Below are 19004 nucleotides of genomic sequence, written 5' to 3'. Positions count from 1 at the left end.
TCTTTTGAAATGATACCATTATAATACAGCTCTCGGCAATTTTTAAAAAGTTTACCAGGTGCTGTTTCCCACTAACTTAAATTTTCTAGCCATAAACCACCTGAATTAAAGGGAGTAAATAATGACATTCTACCATGCCGAAAAAAACTAAGTTTCCTATATTTTACGTTGAATGTGGTCCCCCCAAATTAAGAGCTACATAGAATAACAGCCCCATAAAGTTATGCTGAGGTAGTCTGAAGTCAAGGTCATAAAATTCTTCTACTCTGTAAATCGTACAAAGAAGAAAGTGAGGAAAACAAATTTTCAGTCTCAAGAATACATGATTTAGGGACAGAGTTAGGGCTCTCTGGAAGGGGCATCGGAAGTTCCAATAGCTGATGACATACCTTGAGCTCTCGGAAGAAGATGCTACTCCTGGCCCACTCAACGATGGAGAAGAGGGTCTGATCGGCCATTTTGCACATTAGCCCAAACGTGCTCAGCTTTTCATGCTTGCTGCGGTTGGCTTGCTCTTGCTGCAAATAGGCCATGATTTTGGCCTGGACTTGAGGCTCATCTGGCTCGCACTTCAAAAGTTCCAGTATCAGATGCGGGATGCTCGCCGGGGAGCTGGTCTGGTAACCATCCATGTAGGAATAGCCCATTATTGACTCTGGTGAGCTGGTGTAGGGGTCTGGGTACTCGGATTTGATGGCTCGGCTGGGAAAGTGGCTGTAGGTTTGGTAACCTTGCAGGCTGCCATGAGGTGGCATCGTCATGCTAATGGGGGACGTTACAAAGGGACTTCTGTCATAGTCCGTGGGAGGCAAGGCAGCGTGGTTCAGAGGTAGGCCTTTGGAGGCAGAATGGATGCTCTGGATGGCAGAGGAGATGCTCAGCTCAGAGGGCATTGCCTGGATCACCTGAGACATGGCTTCCAGCTTAAGTCCATTCGCTCGAATGAGGGCTTTCTTCTGTTGCTTCAGGGCCCTGTCCCTCTTGTACATTGGCCCAAACTTATTCCTCCCTCCACGCATTCGGTCGGCTCTTACCGCTGTTGAGGGGGAAAAAAAGGAAGTAAGGGTATAAATAAGATGCAAATTGTTAGCATTCTCCGGATCTCCTGATATTTAGCAATGTTGAAAGTTGACCAGAAATCGTATGTGTGTGGCTGTTTTCATTACAATAGCCCTCAAAGATTCCAAAAAAAAAAACCCATGTCCTCTTTATTTATGAACTCTTTCCTCCTAGTGTGTTTGTCATCAAAAAAATATTCTGGATATGTAGGGACATATTAACCCTTTGGTGGACTGAAAAGATTTCATAATTTTTACTACACCCAGGGGATATTTTGTGTGGCTAAGAAAGGATCAGTTTCTGTTATGCCAGTTATGTTGTGATTCTCTTCAGGGAAACTCGAACTGCTGAGAGGAAAAAACCAAAAATCAAATAACCCATTTCTGGATTAAATTGTAAATAATCTCCCTTAGAATATCTTCTTCCCTCAAAGCCATTTTGGTCAATTTGCTGCCCATCTATTTAAAAAGATTAAAATCAAATGTTTCCTAGGGCATCCTGATTTGAAAATGTGAAGAATTTTTTTTAATACTTTCGCAAGTTATTTTTATTTGTTCTCAGCTGAATCACTTCAGTCTTGTTTTCATCTAAGCTGGCCTTTTTAGTCTCAAATGTCTGCTCTGCTTAGAAAATTATTTTCAGTTGGAATCGATGAGTATCCATCCAATGACCACCAGTTATTGGTTTTAACTTGAGCAGAACTGGACATAATTAAAGCAAATTCATTTCTGAAGCTGTCAAGACAGTCCACTGTCACAATGCTGTGTGGAGTCTGGGGCCACGTCTAATAAGTTAGTTAGCAGTTTTCTCCAAGCCCTTAGTGGCCAGTGGCAATTAGACAGAAACCAGAGACCACTGACAGCTTGTGACACGTTGAAATTGCTGGAGGTTAAGTTTTTGAGCTTTTTATCTCAGGATTAGTACAGCATTAAAAATTTATTGTGGATGCTAGGTGTCCAGACTACTGCACAAGAAAGCGGTTTTCATCTGGGTGATAACATATTGAATATTCAGTTGTTTCAAATCACAGTTAAGGAAGTATGAATATACACCACAAGTGACTTACAGTGAAGAAAGCATACTTTATAAGTTAAAGAAACTCAACTTTTCCCCTTTGTCAAAAAAACAAATCAAATGACATCAAATGAAATCACAACATTTAATTTTTAACATTTTATCTTTTGAGTCTCATACTGGAGTAAGCATCTCCCACAGTATTTTGCTGTTTGGAAAATAATGTAGTAGAAAAAGAAATTAAGAAGCATCAATTACTTCCTTTCCCGATCTCTTCTTAAAAGCAATACTGACTGAGTCCTCATGATAACCAAAGTGGCTACTTCTATCGGGAAGGAATCTATTAGTAATTCAGGAGATTTATTTGGAACTTTTTGAGTATTTCTATCAAATCTGAGTGTCACATAACAGAAAAGCTCCAAGCAAAAGTAGCCTGTGCCTCATGGATCAAATAAAATGCACTCTTGTATGTGGCACTTATCTGTGATATGCATCCCTTATTATTACTTTATTTGCAGTATATTTAATCTACGGGAAGTCAGTAGGTCACAGGCTGAAAAACAGCAACACACCATAATAGTCCATGGACTCCAAATTATTTACAGCAGTCACATATTAACTTTACTGCCTGCCAATGTGTGCATTGTAAGTACAGGTTCAGGTCTTTCAATATGCAGTTCAATGTGGCTTTTGAGGAGCCACTCTCTTGTTCTTGTCAAAGCATTGCTACTGATTTAATAGTTCATGATTTTCACGTGTCCTTCTCAACTTTTTTCATTTTGCAGACTCAGTCATTATCTTAAAAATAAAAAGAAATGTGCTTTCCCACACTATCAAAAATGATGAGTCTACACGAGAAACTCCTTTTTACAATTAAAGGCTTTAACTCTTGCTCAGGAATCATGAAATTAACAGTAACAGTTACGACAAGCACATCTATTTAAAAAGATTAAAATCAAACTTTTACCAGGGCATCCTGATTTGAAAACACAAAGGATTTTGAAAAATATTTTTGCAAATTATTTCTGTTTGTTCCCAATTGAATGACTTTACTCTCATTTTCATCTAATCTGGCCTTTTTTAATGTCAAAGGCATCTGCTCCCCAAACTAAAAAAAATGGAGTGGTGGGGAAACTCTGATATTTAATTTTTTTCCCCTAGTCGATTTCACCGGTGTTTAAATGAGTCTCAGACTATTGTGCTGACAAGCCATGAAAAGATCTTACATTATTGTCAACAGTGTTAAAAGACTAGGAAAATAATGTTACCATCTCATAAGCACAATGTTGTTTTAAATCCCATGTCCTTGGAGAGTTTTAACAGGCAATAGTCTTCAGAAGAATCTTACCTTCTAGCTTCATTCCAACACTTAGACATTTTTGAAATCGACAGTAGGGACAACGCTTTCTCTGTGTTTTGTCAATTTGGCAGTTCTGGTTTTCTATACATGTGTACCTTTTATTATTTTGGACTGTTCGCTTAAAAAACCCCTATAAGACAGAGAAAATAGTGAGACATATTATAAATCTAACACCCGTCTCTTCCATTGTTTCATTTTAAGAAAATCACCACTTAAGTCTTTTCATTGCACCACTTGAGCCCTTATGTGGTTCTGTGGTTTGTTTTACATTTTAACAAGATCAACCCTCCCAAACAGCGCCAAGCCATAGTGGAGATTTTTCTGGCATCAGAGTTATATTCCTCAAGAATTACATCAAATCTTGGGGAGATCTGGCTACATATCATTTCATCTCAGCAGTTAGAGAAAAATATATTCCATATTGACCAGGAATTTTTTTTTAAAAGAAATCTGTTTTCCTATTAACCTTCGTGTCCCAGATAAGCGCTGCTGGGGATCTGCATTGCGCTGAAGTAGTCTGATACAATTGCAGTGGCAAACTATTGTCAAATACCAGTGGAAAAACTGAATGGCAAAACGCCTCAGATCTTTCACAAATGTCAACATTGCCTAGTTAAAGGCAAAAGGATTTAAAGAGTAAAATGGGAAAATGTTCATGATTCCACTGGAATACATTCAAGTTGGGGAACTCTGCTTAAAAAAAAAAAAAAAAAGGTGAAACTAATGGAAAAGACAAGCATGTACAGTAGAGAGCTGAATTTTAGCCCAGAGTGTACGCTTTCCTTATATTTCACCCAAAGGAATTAATCAAAAAGAAAACTTGCAGCTTTATAACGTGACAGCTTTACCAGTGGTATATTCTTCATATTTATCCTGCCAGCCTTACAGTGAAACAATCTTACTTTGTTACAGAGAATGAAGGGATTTTCCTGGCAGTAGTTTAAGTAATTGTGCTGCATTTTCTACTTTAAGAAATATTGAAAAATAGTGAGTATCAAATTTATTGCGACACATAAAAAAGGTCTGAGATAAATCCTTAATGTTATAGTTGATATTATTAGTAAAAATATAGTACATTTTACATATTAAAATTTCTTGCATTTAAATAGGTCATATATTACCTTTATGACAACTACTCTATTGCAAACTAAGATCTGTTTTCTCATTCTTTATGATATAAATTTCAAAAAACCTTAAAAATTATTTTTGGAATAAGTCAGGATGCAATCATGCAGTTGAGAGTTTCGACTTTTATGTCCACGGATAAAAAATGTTTAGACTTGTAGCACAGAATACTCTGAAGTTAAAATGTATTTGGGAAATACTTTGTCATGTTCCCTCTCAAGAACAACGATGCTTTAAATACATATAAGTCAAGCAAAATCAATATTGAGGACTGCTAGCCACAGAAGACTTTCTATAGCTACATGACTTTACTACAAAAAAGTATTTTAAAGCCATGGGACTGGCAGTTTTCTAAACAGCATAAATTTCTTTACCTCCTGAATTAAATCAGACACATATTTCTAAGAGTCATTTCCCTAAGACTAACTCTTCCTCTCATTTTTAATTGACTCTAAAAAAGACAGACTAAATTTAACTTTAAAAAGGAATCCAACGATTCATTTTGGTTCTGAACATCTTATTTCTCAGGCAGCAATGCATGAGCAAACCTTGCAGCTTTCACAGGTGAGGAGACCGTAATGGTACCCAGACACTTTATCTCCACACACCGGACACAGCTCCTCCAGGTCTTCATCATAGGAGTAATTCACCATTTTAAACTGAGACACTGAAACAAGAAGAGAAACGCATGCACATCTCCAATTAATTTACCACGTAGGTTTTAGTCCTGCAATGAAAAGCATTTTGGAGACTGGTGGGCAAATATCACCAGGAAAAATATAAAATAAAAATAATTTTTACTCAGGTCTACCAAAGATAGCTATTTTTATACAGTGAAAGTGAAATATCTTTTGGCATCAATGAGCATGCACTTCATATTTTTTTTAACTTAAAAAGAATTCCAACTTCTTTTGTTAAAAATTTTTCAAGTGACCGCTGTTGAACCCAATCTCATGATTCTGCAAAGTGCCAATCCCGATAGAAACGCGAAATGCATCAAGTTAACAACTTGAGAGTTTCTTTTAAACCTCCCTAAAGTTAAGTTCCAAGATGTCACCTTTGCCTCAGGGAGAGAAACAAGCACACACATTATTCTCCCACTCCTGAAGCTAAGTCTGCCGCAAGTATATCTCGCTTAGAAGAATGGCAACACCAATTTGCAAGCACTTGACCCAGAGTCTGCAGCCCCACAGGCCTGCTTCTCAGTCTCAGCCCCACTCGAACAACAGCCTGCGGCTCCCGGCGTTCAGATGTGTTAGATTAATCGAAACATTCAGTTCCGTATTGACAGACTCCTGTTCTGGATACTTTCATCTCCTCAGATTTGAGGATCTCCTGTAAACATAAAAAAGGAAAAAGGGAGGGCGCCGGGAAGAAAAGAAAAGAAAAGATGCACACGAGGGTTTGGTTTCGTCGCAAGTCCTGTAATGAACTTCACATGTTTCCAATCATCTTTGCAAAATATAAACACCTCGAGATCGCCCTGTTCGAGTTAAACAGAAATCAGGCCACGCAGCCGCGGCTCACGCCGGCGATCGGGTAACCGCCTTCCTCCGGACGCAGCCCCGTGAAGGCGTCTTCGCTGCTAAAAGATGGATAAACTACGCGCGGGAGGGGCAGTGGCCAGGAGACCCCGGAGACTACCTGATCGCGTCCCTCGCTGAGGTCTCGGAGCGCGGGCGCCGCGGGTCCCGACGGCCAGGGGCAGGTCGGAGCAGCCCGGCCACCGCCCGCACCCCTCGGGGCGCCTCCCTGTGAAACCCCGGGGCGCACTCGCCTCTGGCCCCTTGCTCAACCTTCGGCTACACACAGGCGCACAAACACCGAGTCCGGTTTGTTTTAAGTTAATCAGTGGCATTTGCAGGGGGCGGGGCGGGGGGGGGATGGGGAACCGATGGCCGGGCAGAAGTTTCCTCTGATTTGTTTACCAAAAAGGAAAGAGAGAAATAGCCCCCACCCCATCCCCAAAAGTACTCGGCCACTCTATCACCAGAGTGGCCTCCTTGCCAATGACTTGTTCTTTAAAAAAAAAAAAATAATAATAAAGTTCTTTTTTCTCGCAGGATTCTGCCGGCCTCTAGAAAGGGCCGTAGAGGGGGTTGGGGGGGGGGGGGGGGTCACTTGCAGCACTTGGCAGCTGAGGACCGAGCACCAACCGGCTGAGTTGAGACGTCTCCTTCCGAGGCACGAAGCCCTGGGCTGGGGCTTGAAGTGGACTGAGTTAGCCAGAGTTTGGGGGGATCCCAGAAAAAGATGTTCCCGCCGAGGCAGGCGCCTGGGCTCCCGAGATAGAAATAACGAGTTGCTGAGCGTAGCCCTGCCAGCGGAGCCCGCTTGAGTCCGGCCCTAAGAGGTCCGCGCTCAGGTTTTGGGGGCTTAGTGGAGGCTGAGGGTTGGAGAAGTCTTGAGGGATGTTTCAGGGAAGGGAAAAAAGTGTACTTTATCTCCTCCTTCCCCAGCAAAGTAAACTCTACCTGCGCACCCAAGGAGCACAGAGAGGCCACCGTTTCCAGGGGGCCTCGGTGCCCACCTCGGGGATCCAACCCCGAAGGGACAGGGGGTGGGGACCCTCTTGGAATCTTCAAAGACAGAGGCCATTAGGCAAGACCAGGGCATCTTTCAGAGTCTCCAAGTGCTGTATCCCAAGCAGGCGGTTGGAAAACCGAATCCGTCGGGGCCAAGGAGTCCCTGTCTTGAGGAAGCAGAGGGAACGGCGGGGCCTTGGGAAGCGAAGGCCGCAGACAGGCACGCGGAGAAGTTCCTCCCAGTTGCACGCGCTGCTGGGTCCCGGGACCCAGCAGCGGGTCCCCTTTCTGGGCTCCCCCACGGGCCAGACCACGGCGCGTCCCCGGCTGAGACCAGAGCAAGCATGGGCATGGGGTGCCTGTCCCCAGGGGCTGCTCTCGAGGGGGAGGCCGCGTGGCCTAGAGGGAGCCGCGCCCCGGCGCTTCCCGCGCGGCGGCTTTCGAACCGCCAAGCGAGCGGCGGGCGGCCTCTCCTGAGCCCTGGGCCGGAGGGAAAAGCTAACTTTCCGCTTTGGGACAGTAGGTCGTGCCAAGAACCCCCTCTCGAACTTTACAAAGAAAATATTACAGTGGCATTTCTCTCCTATCTACTGCCCCAAACCCCTTACTCTTGCCTCCCCTACTTCTTGCTGCAGCGTCTCCCTGAGCCTCTTTTCCCCCCCAGTCCCCCAGAAAAGCGCGCGCCAGAACGAGAAGCAGAAACTTTCCTGTTGGACCGAACAATCGTGCCGGCCTCACGGCCCCCAAAGGACAGTCCCCCTCCGCAGCTGGCGGCCGAGGGTCCCCCGATCCGGCTTCCCCCGCCTTTTCCCCCCCGCCTCCACGTCGCGGGGATCCAGGTGCCCGCGGGAATGCCTCTTTGGGCCAACCCAGTTCCCCCAGCAGCCAACCTACAAGTTAGTCCCAGGGGCCTCAGCCTCAGGGGACTTCCACAGCCCTTCTTGGAGGCTTGGAGAGACCCCAGAGTCACCGAGGGCTAACCGACTCCACAGGCAGGACGCACGCCTCCCGGCCGCCCCTCTTCCCAACGCGGCCGGGCGACGTCGGGCCCCCGGCCTGAGCGCAGCGGGCGCGCCGCCCATCCCGCACCGCCTCGTGCACCAGCCCTGAACTCTGCTCTCAACGGCTCCCGGCCCTTTCAAGTTCGCTCAAGGGGATGGCAGGAAGCGTTCCGGGATCACAGGCCCGCCTGCCCGCACATCCTGCGCTCTGGAAGGGGCTGGAAAGGGCGAGGATGGAAGAGCACCGGTGACTTTTCCTAGCATTGTTCCCTCCCCGGCCCGGAGCAACTGCGATAAACTTCAGAAGGGTTTAATACAGCCAGTTCTAAAGGCACTATATTGGAATGCAGCGAAAATACAGCCAGCGGGTTTTGCTTTTTTGTTGTTGTTGTTAGCAATCAAGAGCTGGGAAAACAAATAGGATTTCTATATTCCCAGCTCTTGGAATGATGAAGAGGAATGAAGCTAGACCGCTGCCCCCCGCCCTCCACGCACTCAACAGTCCCCGCGCAAAGGATGGGGTTGGGGTAACTTTAGCTCTTTTCAGTTCTGCCTGCAGTTATGAAATCGTCCAAATTCGAGCCGGCTCCCGGGGTCCGCCCGCGCTTTGGGGGTGCCCCCATGCATTCTAGCACCGCTAAGGCAAGCTTTTCCGGAGTCCCCTTCTCTTTCTGTAGTTGACTTTCCTAGGCAGGGTGTTCTTCCTCGTGCAAGAGCTTGGGTGAAACTTCCCACCGGTTCCAGTGACTGAGAACCTGCGCGGGTTTCCAGTAAGACGCTCCGTTTCTTAGAATGATCTTATTATTCTAAAGTATCTTTAGCCTGAAGCTGCCCTGGCTCGGGTTGCCATAGAGCTGGAAGCCTTTCTTTGCTTAATTAGAAGCGGCCAATTAGGCATTGCTTGGAAAACCTCCGCCCCGCATTGTTCAGGAGCCATAAAGTTTTACGCGTGCACCCGGGGCGGGGGCCCGGCGCCCGCGAGCGCCCAGCCCCGCCGCCCCAGCTCCAGCGCCCGCCGGGTTGGGGGCCGGAGCCCGCAGGGCGAGCCGGGGGTGGGGTGGCCCGGAGCCCGAGCGCCGCGCAGCGCCTGCTCACCTTGCATGTTTTCCGGCAGATGCCCCTGTTCCCCATGCGATCGAGCCAGTCCAAGGGCTTCCGTCTCCACTTTGGGCAGCATGACAAGGCGGCCGCGGGCGGGGAGAGGGGGTCCGCGAGCGCCCGGAAGCCCCGCACCTGGACACCGGCAGCGCAGATTCAACTCCGGCGGAAAGGAGGCAGGGGCGACCCGGCTGCCGGCTCACCCGCGGGCTCGCAGGAGCGTGCCTCCGCCTCCTCCGGGGCTGCGCGTCCGGACCCCCGAGCCCCGTCCAGTCTCGCAGCTCCGGAGCCGCCCCCAGCGGCGGGGAGGGGACGGGGGCTACGAGACGCGGCGGAGACGAGCGGAGACGGCGTCCGGGCGCCCCGGGTCGGCTCGGCCCTGGTGGCGGCTGCGGCGGCGGCAAGGGCGCAGCTGCCCGGCGCGGAGGGTGTACGACCCAGCTCCGGGCGGGCAGCGGAGGCGGCGTGGAGCTGCCGCCGCTCCGGGACGGCCGGGCGACTCCTACCCCTCCGCCCACCCGCCCTCTGGCTCGGGTTCGGCAGGGGTCTCTCTCTCTCTCTCTCTCTCTCTGTCGCCTCACTTCTCCTCTCCGCCCCTTCGCCTGTCTCCGCTTCCCGCTCGCTCACTGTCACAAGTGTGCAGTGGTGAAGTTCCAGCCTTCTTTACTCCTCTCGCGGGGCCCAGAGCAGCTCTTTCCAGCCCCTAGGGCGGCCGCGCCGGGAGGAAGGGGGGAAGACGACGAGAAGGGAGGTAAGTAGGGCCGGGGGCAGGGGCAAGGCTGGGATGAGGGGTGATGACAGTGAATGGGGACGCGGGTTCCGGACTCGGGTCGGACACCAGCCGTCAGCCAATGAGCAGGAGGCGCATGCTCCAGTCCCCTCGCCTGCCCCAGTCCCTCCACCCCGCCTTCACCCCCTCCCACCCCACCCTGGCCCGGGGCGGGGGATGTGAATGCTGCCGGGTCTTACAGCTGGTGAGAAGCGACCTCTGTCTGAGCGCCGCGGCGAAGGATGAAAGGCTAGGGCGGCGATTTCCCTGAGCTGAGGGGAAGCCAGGCGAAGGGATGAGGGTGTGAGTGGGGGTGACTGTGTGCTCCCGCGTGCGTGTCGGGTGAGGGGCCGGAGGGGGAGTGTTTAACTACCTAAAGGAGAAAAGAGATGTTGAATTCAGTTGACTGCTTTGGAGAAAAGCAGAGCTGGTCGGGCCTCCAGGGTCTGCGCCTTCATTTTCCCTGAGCGCTCAGTCTGCGCAGAGGCCCCCACCGTGGGCCCCGGGCACCCTGAAGCGGCCGAGCGTCCCGGCTTACCGAGGGGACAGCCATGCCGCAGAGAGTTCACTCACTTGCCGAAAATTTGAGGAACAGTAACCCCTGTTTTTCCACTCTTCTCCAGTTCCTTAACTTATTTATAAACCCCTCCTTCCCTCCGACTGGAGGCTAAGATTCTCTTGGCGGCAGACTTCCTAAATTTTAGTGAACGTGCTTCCATGCAGAATGCAAAGATCCGTCCGCTTTCTTTTTTTCCTTCTGGTGTCTCTTTGGTGAGACGATCCACATGAGGCCCAGAGGCCCAGCACTTTAAAAAAGTTTTAAAGAACCATCTGTTATGCAAGCGCTTCTGCCACCAGCGCAGCCACATCGTCAAAGTTTTCAGATCTTATCCCAACAAGATGAAAAACATTTTTTTCCAGCCTCCTGACGGCATGAGAAATGCCTCATATTCAGCGTCTGCTGTGAGACCGGGGTAATTATGAGAGTCCACCCACAAGGGGGTGAATTTGAATCTCAAAAGATCTGAATTTATTCTATTTGAATGGCACAGAGATCACACATTCAAACTGCCCAGTCCAGTATTTGACCAATTGAAAAATACTCCCGTCATGGCCATGCAAAAATCTACACTTTTATATGAAATGAGAGGTTCACACCCACCCACGCCTGGCCATTCAGATACTGTTGGCTCTCTCCACTGATTAGTCATTTTGCTCTTCAATAGATGCTCAGAATCTAAATTATTTACATTTCAGTTTTAGTAGCATCTTCAGGTTTCATGAAAACATTTAAACTTGGGAGGGGGACTGTCCATCCATTAGTTTGTAAGGGAGAGTGGGCTTCAGTTGCCAAAATTAGTGACACTTAAAGATGCTCAGGTTTTCCCGATAGTATCAAGTCACACTGCCAATCCATTTTCAGTATTACTAGTTGTTTTAAAGATGGTTGTGATTGAAGAGTCTATATAACTACACAGTTCAGAAAGGGAGGCACGTTTGAGAGCTCAGGACAGCACTCACAGGAGAGCTGAAAGAAGAAAGAGGTTCCAGCACGAACAAGTAATTGTAGTGTGGCAGAAATCCCTGCCTGGACTCGAGGCTGAGCCTGACCTAGCCAGGCAAACTTTATGATCCCGTTCAAAACCCAGCTTCAGCCCCAGAAGGGACTTGCTGAGGTCACACGAGCGTCTCTTCAGTCCAGACCAGTCTGCCCTCCCACTCCACCCTCTAAAGAGCGGCAGTGATGGTGACCAAGGGCCAGCTGGCATTCATTCATCTCCTCACAAACCGGGAGGGGCGGTGTATGTAGAGGAATAGAGCTGGGGACAAGGTTTTAAAATCCGCCCTTCAAACAATCCACAGTTGGACCACAAAGGAAAGGAAGGAGGCTTTTCGCCCTGCTTTGAAGCTCTGGTCCAGGCTGACCGCTCGGCTTAGTTAGCAGCGAAACCAAGGCGCACCGAAAGAGCGCGGAGAGAAGACATCCTTTTCCGAGAACCGGGGCAGTTCCAAGCCCCTGGCGCTGTAGGCCTCCAGCTCCAGGAAGGGAAGAGCTCCTTAGGGCCAGCCCTATCCAGATCCTCCCGGGGGACGAGGCGAGAAAGCTTCCCCTGGAGTCGGTTCTTGTCGGAGACCCGAGGGTACACTCACCTTTACCCCGATCGCTCCGCAAGGGGCTTAGGGGAGCGGCGCAATTCCCAACTCCGGGGCAGACGCAGAGGGAGGGCGGCGGTCCCCAGCCTCCGACGCCGCGCCCATTACCTTCCTCCGAACGCTCTTTCCACCCCTGTGAACTCCCTCCTCTTTCCGAACACTCACTCTAGTCCCTTAACCCTGCAATTCCGGCGGGCTGGGGCTCCCACTGAAGCCGGGGACCCGCGCGCTCTGTGACCTGGGATCGGCCTGGGCGTCTCCCAGAACGTGGTCTGGGAAGGAGGAGCCCGAGCCCGCCCGCGGCGCCTGGGGTCGGTTACCTGGGGATGGTTCTAGTTTGCAGAGGCCGCGGTGTGAGGCGGGAGAGCCCAGTGGAAGCAGAAGGGGATGCAGTTGAGATGCAAGCTGGGGAATAGGGCCTATGTGGTCTAACGTTGGTGGTGCGGACTAGGGGACAGATACACCGCCGGCTGGGGCTGGCAGAGCCCCCGTGGGCGGGCAGACGCGTCCCATCCTCCGGCCGGAGCATCTCACGTAGAACCACTCTGCCTCTTAGTGGAAGGACGCTTGGGACTCCGCCCCAGCTGCGTAAATTTGACTAGCGTTGGAGACCAGAGACCGGAACCCGGGAGGCCCGGGGAGACGGCTCCGGCTCAGCTACCGTGCGCCTTCTCAGTTTCTTCCTGCACTCCCTCTGCCAACTTCTGGCAAACTTCTTTTCCCTTTCCCCCTCTTCCCCCACGCCTCCTCCTTTCCGACGAGACCGGTCTCCCGGGCTCGCCCTTCCCGATTCCCGTTGATTGACGGTTGCAATTACAAAGGATGATGGCTCGGGGAGGCTCCCGCAGCCTTGATGAGCCGGAGAAGGCGCAGTCCTGGCATATTTTATCCAAGCTCAGCGTTACGGGGCCGTGAGCCCCATTCACCTGGCGGGCTGCAGCGGAGGAGGTCTCGCACTCTCACCCTTGAGGTGGTAACTGCTTTGCTCTCGCCCCCGCCTCCACCTTCCCACGGTTCTGCGCCGCATTTCAGAGCGCGCGCCGGGAACAGCCTGCCCTTGACCCGACCCGAGAAGCACCGGTCGACCCCAAGCACTGAACGCGTGCAGGCTGCAGAAGGATAAAACGTCAAGACTTTCAATTTCCTGGTTCAAGTTTTCTGGGCTTGGCAAACACAGGTCCCCGGAAGAACTGAGTAGAAGACCCCCCTTTCGCGCGTGCCTGGGTGGGAGACGCCTTGCAGAACCCATTCAACCTGGCATTATTAAACTTGCAAACCTGCCTCCTTGGAAACAATTTCTAACGCTTCCTCCACTCCTACTTTTTGGTGTTTTTTAAAACCAGAATAATTACTTTTCTCGTAGCACGTGTCTACATTTCAGCCCCAAAAGAAACCTAGAGTTTTTTCAGAGTCTCCGCAAGGAGGCCAGGATGGCCAACCGGAAAGAGCGGGAAATTTATCACCACACTGAAGCTTGGGCTCTGCCTGATTTTTGCGCCCCTCCCACTCGAAAAGCCCATCAGAAGCCACTTTCGCCTTCCCCTGAAAATTCAGTTTAGCAGGAACTCAGGCGTTGGGCTCCTGCGCTCAGCGGGGGCTGGGCTATCCGCCCCCGCCTCCGAGCTCCCCACGCCCGCGCCCGGAGCACTTTGCTTCAAAGAGAGAGGGGTTAAATTTCAGCACACATCTAAATTACCAGGAAGCATAGTACTGGCCGAAGCTTTGAAAAAATAAACTTCAATAGGTGAGAAGAAATCTTGCCTCGTTAAAAAAAAAAAATCCCTGTTCTGCTGTGTGTGTAAATAACTACTTAAGATATCATTAACAACAGCCACTAGAGCAGGAGGAACGCCTTCTGCGCTTTAGACCGTCTACTCCTGGAAAGACTGCCTGTTAGGGGTGGCCTGCAAACGATGACGGATTGACAACCACTATGGAAGTATCTTAATACACGTGGCCCGGCCTTTACTGGGGATGAAAATGCAAATTGGCGCAATTATCTGGGTAATCTAGACTGCTCCACCCCTCCCCCCAGACAACCTCCCCATCCTTGCCCTGAGGGAAAGGAGAGGTTTTTGGAGAATTTTGGCCTGAATTATCAAAATCTGCAACTCTCTGTCAAAAAGGTTTCACTATACAACTTTCTGACTTAAATTTCTTGGGGACGTGTTGCCCCAACGCACGGGTCCAGGCGCGCCCACCTTGGTACAGTCGGTGCCCTTGGAAGTGAACGGGGAGACCAGATCTTGAGAAAGGAGTCGGCTGGGGAAATAATCTCGGGTAGGTGGTCCAATCTAATCTATCTCTTCCTCTCTGTAATTGAAAGGGAGAGTGAGTCAGCCACAACTCAAAACTCGGAGACGCCAATCTCGGAACCACCCCTGTCCATCCTCGGGACAAACGAGAACATGGAGTAAAGTTCTCGAGGTCGATGGTGGCGCCAGCAGGCCACCAAGCGCTTGGTGAAACCAGCTGAACAAAACTTGCATTGCAATTCCATTTCCCCCTGCCTCTCCTCAACCTGGACTAGCAACTAAGTCCTCAACATCAGACTATTCTGGGCTGCCGTTCAACACAAGCCAGCCAGACTGGAAGTTTCACAAGGGAAGGAGTAACGCGCCGTGCGGCTTCGGAATTCCCGCGCTCTTGCCGCGCTGGATGGACCCTCTCGCCTTAGGAAAGGCCCCCGCACCAGGTTCCCGGCTCTTAAGATCACCGAGCGCCGCGGCGCGCAGAGCTGTGGGCGTCGAGCTTTTTGGGTCCTTCTAGGAGAGCGAAGAAAGTGGGGCTTTGGAAAGGTGGAAATTGCGGGGTTTCATCACCCTCGGCCTTGCGGCGCGGAAGGTCGGGGGGGGGGGGGTGGTTACACAAATGCGGGGGGCGGGGCGGGGGTGTCGTCTCCTCCTCCAACCTGCCTCCAACTCGAAGACCATTTTTGTGGTTAAAAGGATGGTGGCTGGCGTGCGCCAAGGCTTCGGGCAAATTTTTTCGCTTTCCCCCAGGGCCTCTTGTCTGGAAACTTGTTGCTTGGGGCACCCGGCGGCGGGTTCCGACCGATTTTCGTTCCAATCCTATAGAAACCGCTGGAGGAGGTGGAACTTGGCATTGGAGGTGGGGTGGGGGAGGAGTGGGGGTGGGGTGGGGGAGGAGTGGGGGGTGGGGTGGGGGAGGAGTGGGGGTGGGCGGGGCCGAGGCTGCAGACGTCCATCTCCTAAGCGAGAACTCAGCGTTTGCTGTGACCGTTCTCACCGGGTGTGGGACCAGAACTCACTGCAGTAGACACACCCAGGTTTGTCAAAAGTGCTTTCAAAAGGGGGAGGGGGTGCGTAAACAATCTCTTTCCCTATTTCCTCCCCCAAGGAGACCACATGTTTGTTTCTTAGCGGGGGGGGGGGGGGGAGTCCTCTTCTCCCTAAACTCAGTCACTCATTTTGAGTGATTTTCCTGCCCTCCTCATACCCACCGACTCTGTAACAAGGAGATGCTCTGAATTTCCCCAGTTCCCCGGCCACCCTCTCAGCAGCCCTGTGAGTGGCCACCACGCACCAGATAGCTGCAAGCTAATCCTCATCCGCACTCCAGAGGTCCTTTCCAGGAAGCTCCTAAATAGAAGACCAGAAGTACCTTCCTACCCAGCCCTGCCCTCCGGGCTCCCACGTGCTGTCTCCACCCCGCCCTCCTCGACCTCTCCCCATCCCACCCTTCAGAACTCTACTGGGATCTAAATGTGATTTCCACTGTGGAATGAAAAGGAAGATGAAGAGCCCTTTACAAATGTCTTTCTTAATCCCGAAATGCCTCTGGAAGAAAGTCTGAGCAGACCAACATTGTTTTTAATAATTCCTTTATATCCACAAGGGCAGAAAGTTACTCCCTTGAGGAAAGCTTTCAGAATCCCATCCATGGGTTCTATTTACAGTTCACTCTCCTGACAAGCTGAGTCATCTTGGGTAAATCACCAGACCTTTCTGATTCCATTTTTCATCAATAAAATAGGGTTAATGAAGTAAACTTTGTGGTTGCGTGAGACTGTGCCAGTAATTCAGCTTATCATGCTGCTAATAAATATCACTTCTCCTTTGTATTTCTCTCTTTCCCGCTCACTTCACTCAAACTCATCTTTCTCTAAGGAAAATAACTAAGAAGGGCATCACTAACCATTCTAGGACTATTAAAAATAGATCCTCCCAGTGGGAGGTACTTGCTACTTTGACCATCCCGTGTGTTTGACACGGTCTTCAGGGACAATTACATTAGCCCAGATCAAACTGCTTATGCTCATCTGCATTTGGGTTGTTTGGAGTTTATAAGTTATGTCATTTCTTATCAATCACAAAAATACACATAACAGAGCTCCCCCAAAAGACTAAGAAAGAGGCAGCCTTATTCATTTGTCTGGTCAGTTTCAGCCTCTTGGTTCTCCCATGCTTAACCTCTCAACATCACACTGGGTCATATTTCACCTCTTCCCCAGGGCCTTCCAGACCATAGTGCCCCCCAGACTCCTGAAGCTCTTGGAAGCCTACTGGATTTCTCAGAGAAGTTTTTGTTCCAATAAGGTGAAGAGTGAGGACATGCAACTCGAAGAAGTAGCTGTATCCTGAGGTGGGTTCTGGACTTGGGGAGCAAGATGTCTGAATCTTGCCCTGCATTGAGCATCCCTGGAGGTGTTTGGGGGAGGCTGGGCTTCCAGGTGGGAGTCTGTTCCAGAGCCCTGCTCTAGCTCAGCACAAGTTCAAGGCTGAATCCCAGATAACCCTGGACATTGTGTTTGGGTGGAGGGGTCAAGCAAAGGAAAGGAGCATTAGCAAGCCTCTGTTCTCCCTTCCTCCATAAATCTTGGTTTATTACAGGAGGCATTACAGAAATCCTTTAACTCTGCTCACAATTCGTGGATCCAGGCCAGTAAAGAGAATCTGGGAAGCACTATTTTGGAGATGGGCTGGAGCAGGGGCCCCAGAGCATAGCTTCCTGCAGGGGCCTGGCTGCTAGAGCCAAGCAGCAAGATCCCAACATGGGCTTGGGCCACTGGTGTTCTAAACTGCACTGCAGAGAGCTGGCTAGAGGTGGGGGTGACATACTGGGCTATCTCACTTTCCAGTGCATTGTATTTCCTTTCAGAGATCCTCATGGGCACAGAGCTTACTAGAGCTTATCACTGGAGTAAGATCAGACTCCAAGAGTACTGAGGGGATCAGAGAGTGAACTTTCAATCGCAGCCTCCATACGGTGTTTGCTCTGTGTATCATGTACCCTGAACTACACAGACATCACTTCCTGTGAATAATATACGGCATTATATCGAATGTGGGTAATATATTCTGTAAATGCACTTAATTTGAAGAATTGCGTAAATTTAATACAAATCAAAGCCTAATGCTGGGCACGTTGTGGGAGGGTCAATAAATACTTGTTATATGACATGCTTTCCTATCACACAGATTTGGCTCTTTTGTTGATATAAACGACTACTTTATTCTCTCTTTCTGTTAAATTAGTACTGCATATCATACAGTAAAATCACTCCATTTGGGGGAAAGAAAAAAATCCAAGCCCAAAACCAAGAATCTGGACCAGGGCCAGTTAACTTTCAGGGAGCACTCTGGTTATAACCAGAGTGGGCCTGCTCTTACACCACACTGAATGATTATCTTGCAGATAGGCAGAAGGAACAACCTTATCTTATTTCCACTTTTCTAAATGAGCACAGACATCTAAACACAATTTTCATGTAACCACCAACGTGTCTTGAAAAAAACCATTGTGTCCAGCTAGGTCCCACAGAGACAGCTTTTTAAATAGACAGAAGCACATTTCCTAGTATAACACAAATGAATTAGTGCAGAGTTGGAAACCTGGACTGCGCTCTACACACGGTGGGCTCAGTCTTGTGAACCACTCCCCATCTCTGTCTCAAATTGGAATTCACCATCTCAAAGCCACCCAGGGACCTCGGTGGGTTCTTCTCAGTGGGGCTGCCCAGGGAAGTCAGACCCCAAGAGGAAATTCGCCTTCAGGGATCGGGTCAGCCCCTTCCATCCAACGGTTCAGTCTGATGGCCCCACACTATCCTTCCTCTCCTTCAGGCCTCTGGGTGACTGTCCAGGCAGGAACTCGGGGATGACCCTCAGCACCCCTTGGAGGCCACACCATAGACAGAAGGACTCAGTGCCCGCAGCAGCCTCCGGGTGACTAAGATGTTGCAAGTAGGAACACCTCACATCCACCCAGGGGCAGCAATACCAGAGAACGGGGAAGGGAGCGTCCACGGGCCGGGAAGGGGTGGGTGCTTTGAACGAGATCCGGAAAGAGGTCTCTTTTACTGGAAAATTGACTGGAATTTTGTTATCCTGGGATCGGGCGCCCGAAAGTGCCTGGATAGGTTTAGGGGGTTGGGGCAGGGTCGCGGAGGTTGTCTGAGCCCCTTCGTCGGTCCTTTTTTTTGAGGCCCCGTCCTGGCAGTTCCTCTGGGGCTGGACAGACATTTCGGCCCATCCCAGACTTGCGGGAGTTCTTGTTTTACGCTCAGGACGGCCCCGCCTCTGTCCCACAGCGCAGCCCGTGCGGTGCGGGGACCGGTGCGGGCGTCCAAAGTAACCAAGAGAAATGCGACAGCGTCTCCTCCTCCTCTCTCCCCCTCTTTAATTCACCCCTGGGGCCGAGGGACGCCGCCGGGTGGCGGGGGAGGTAGGGGGAATTGGCATGTATGTTCTCGGGACCCCTTCCTCTCTTAATTCGCAGCCACCAGTCCTGGATGCGCGCGGCCGCAGCTGCGGCGTGAACGCTGCCTCGCCCCGTGCGCGCGCACCCCCGGCGGAGCGCGCCTCGCCCCGTGCGCGCCCATCCCCGGCGGAGCGCGCCTCGCCCCGTGCGCGCCCATCCCCGGCGGAGCGCGCCTC

At 50.5% G+C, this 19004-nt stretch overlaps 1 protein-coding gene across 5 annotated transcripts in view; it reads right to left on the bottom strand.

Moving 5' to 3' along the window:
- Positions 1–19004, bottom strand: part of NR5A2 (nuclear receptor subfamily 5 group A member 2) — a 130899-nt gene that overhangs the window by 110233 nt on the left and 1662 nt on the right. For 2 of the 5 annotated variants that reach the window (XM_046678072.1, XM_046678073.1), the window contains exons 3-5: positions 5107–5225; positions 3422–3563; positions 390–1036 (exon numbers count right to left, since the gene is read on the bottom strand). In XM_046678072.1, coding sequence (XP_046534028.1) covers positions 390–1036; positions 3422–3563; positions 5107–5225 — 908 coding nt within the window. Of the gene's footprint in view, positions 1–389; positions 1037–3421; positions 3564–5106; positions 5226–6202; positions 6432–7977; positions 8155–9179; positions 9913–19004 lie in introns of those variants that run through there. The other 3 variants (XM_046678071.1, XM_046678074.1, XM_046678070.1) reach the window with 3 other exon arrangements.

Source organism: Equus quagga, chromosome 12 (genome assembly GCF_021613505.1).
Source record: "Equus quagga isolate Etosha38 chromosome 12, UCLA_HA_Equagga_1.0, whole genome shotgun sequence".
Taxonomy (NCBI): domain Eukaryota; kingdom Metazoa; phylum Chordata; class Mammalia; order Perissodactyla; family Equidae; genus Equus; species Equus quagga.
Note: the sequence above shows the minus strand (reverse complement) of the source record. Positions and strands in the feature narration are given on the sequence as shown.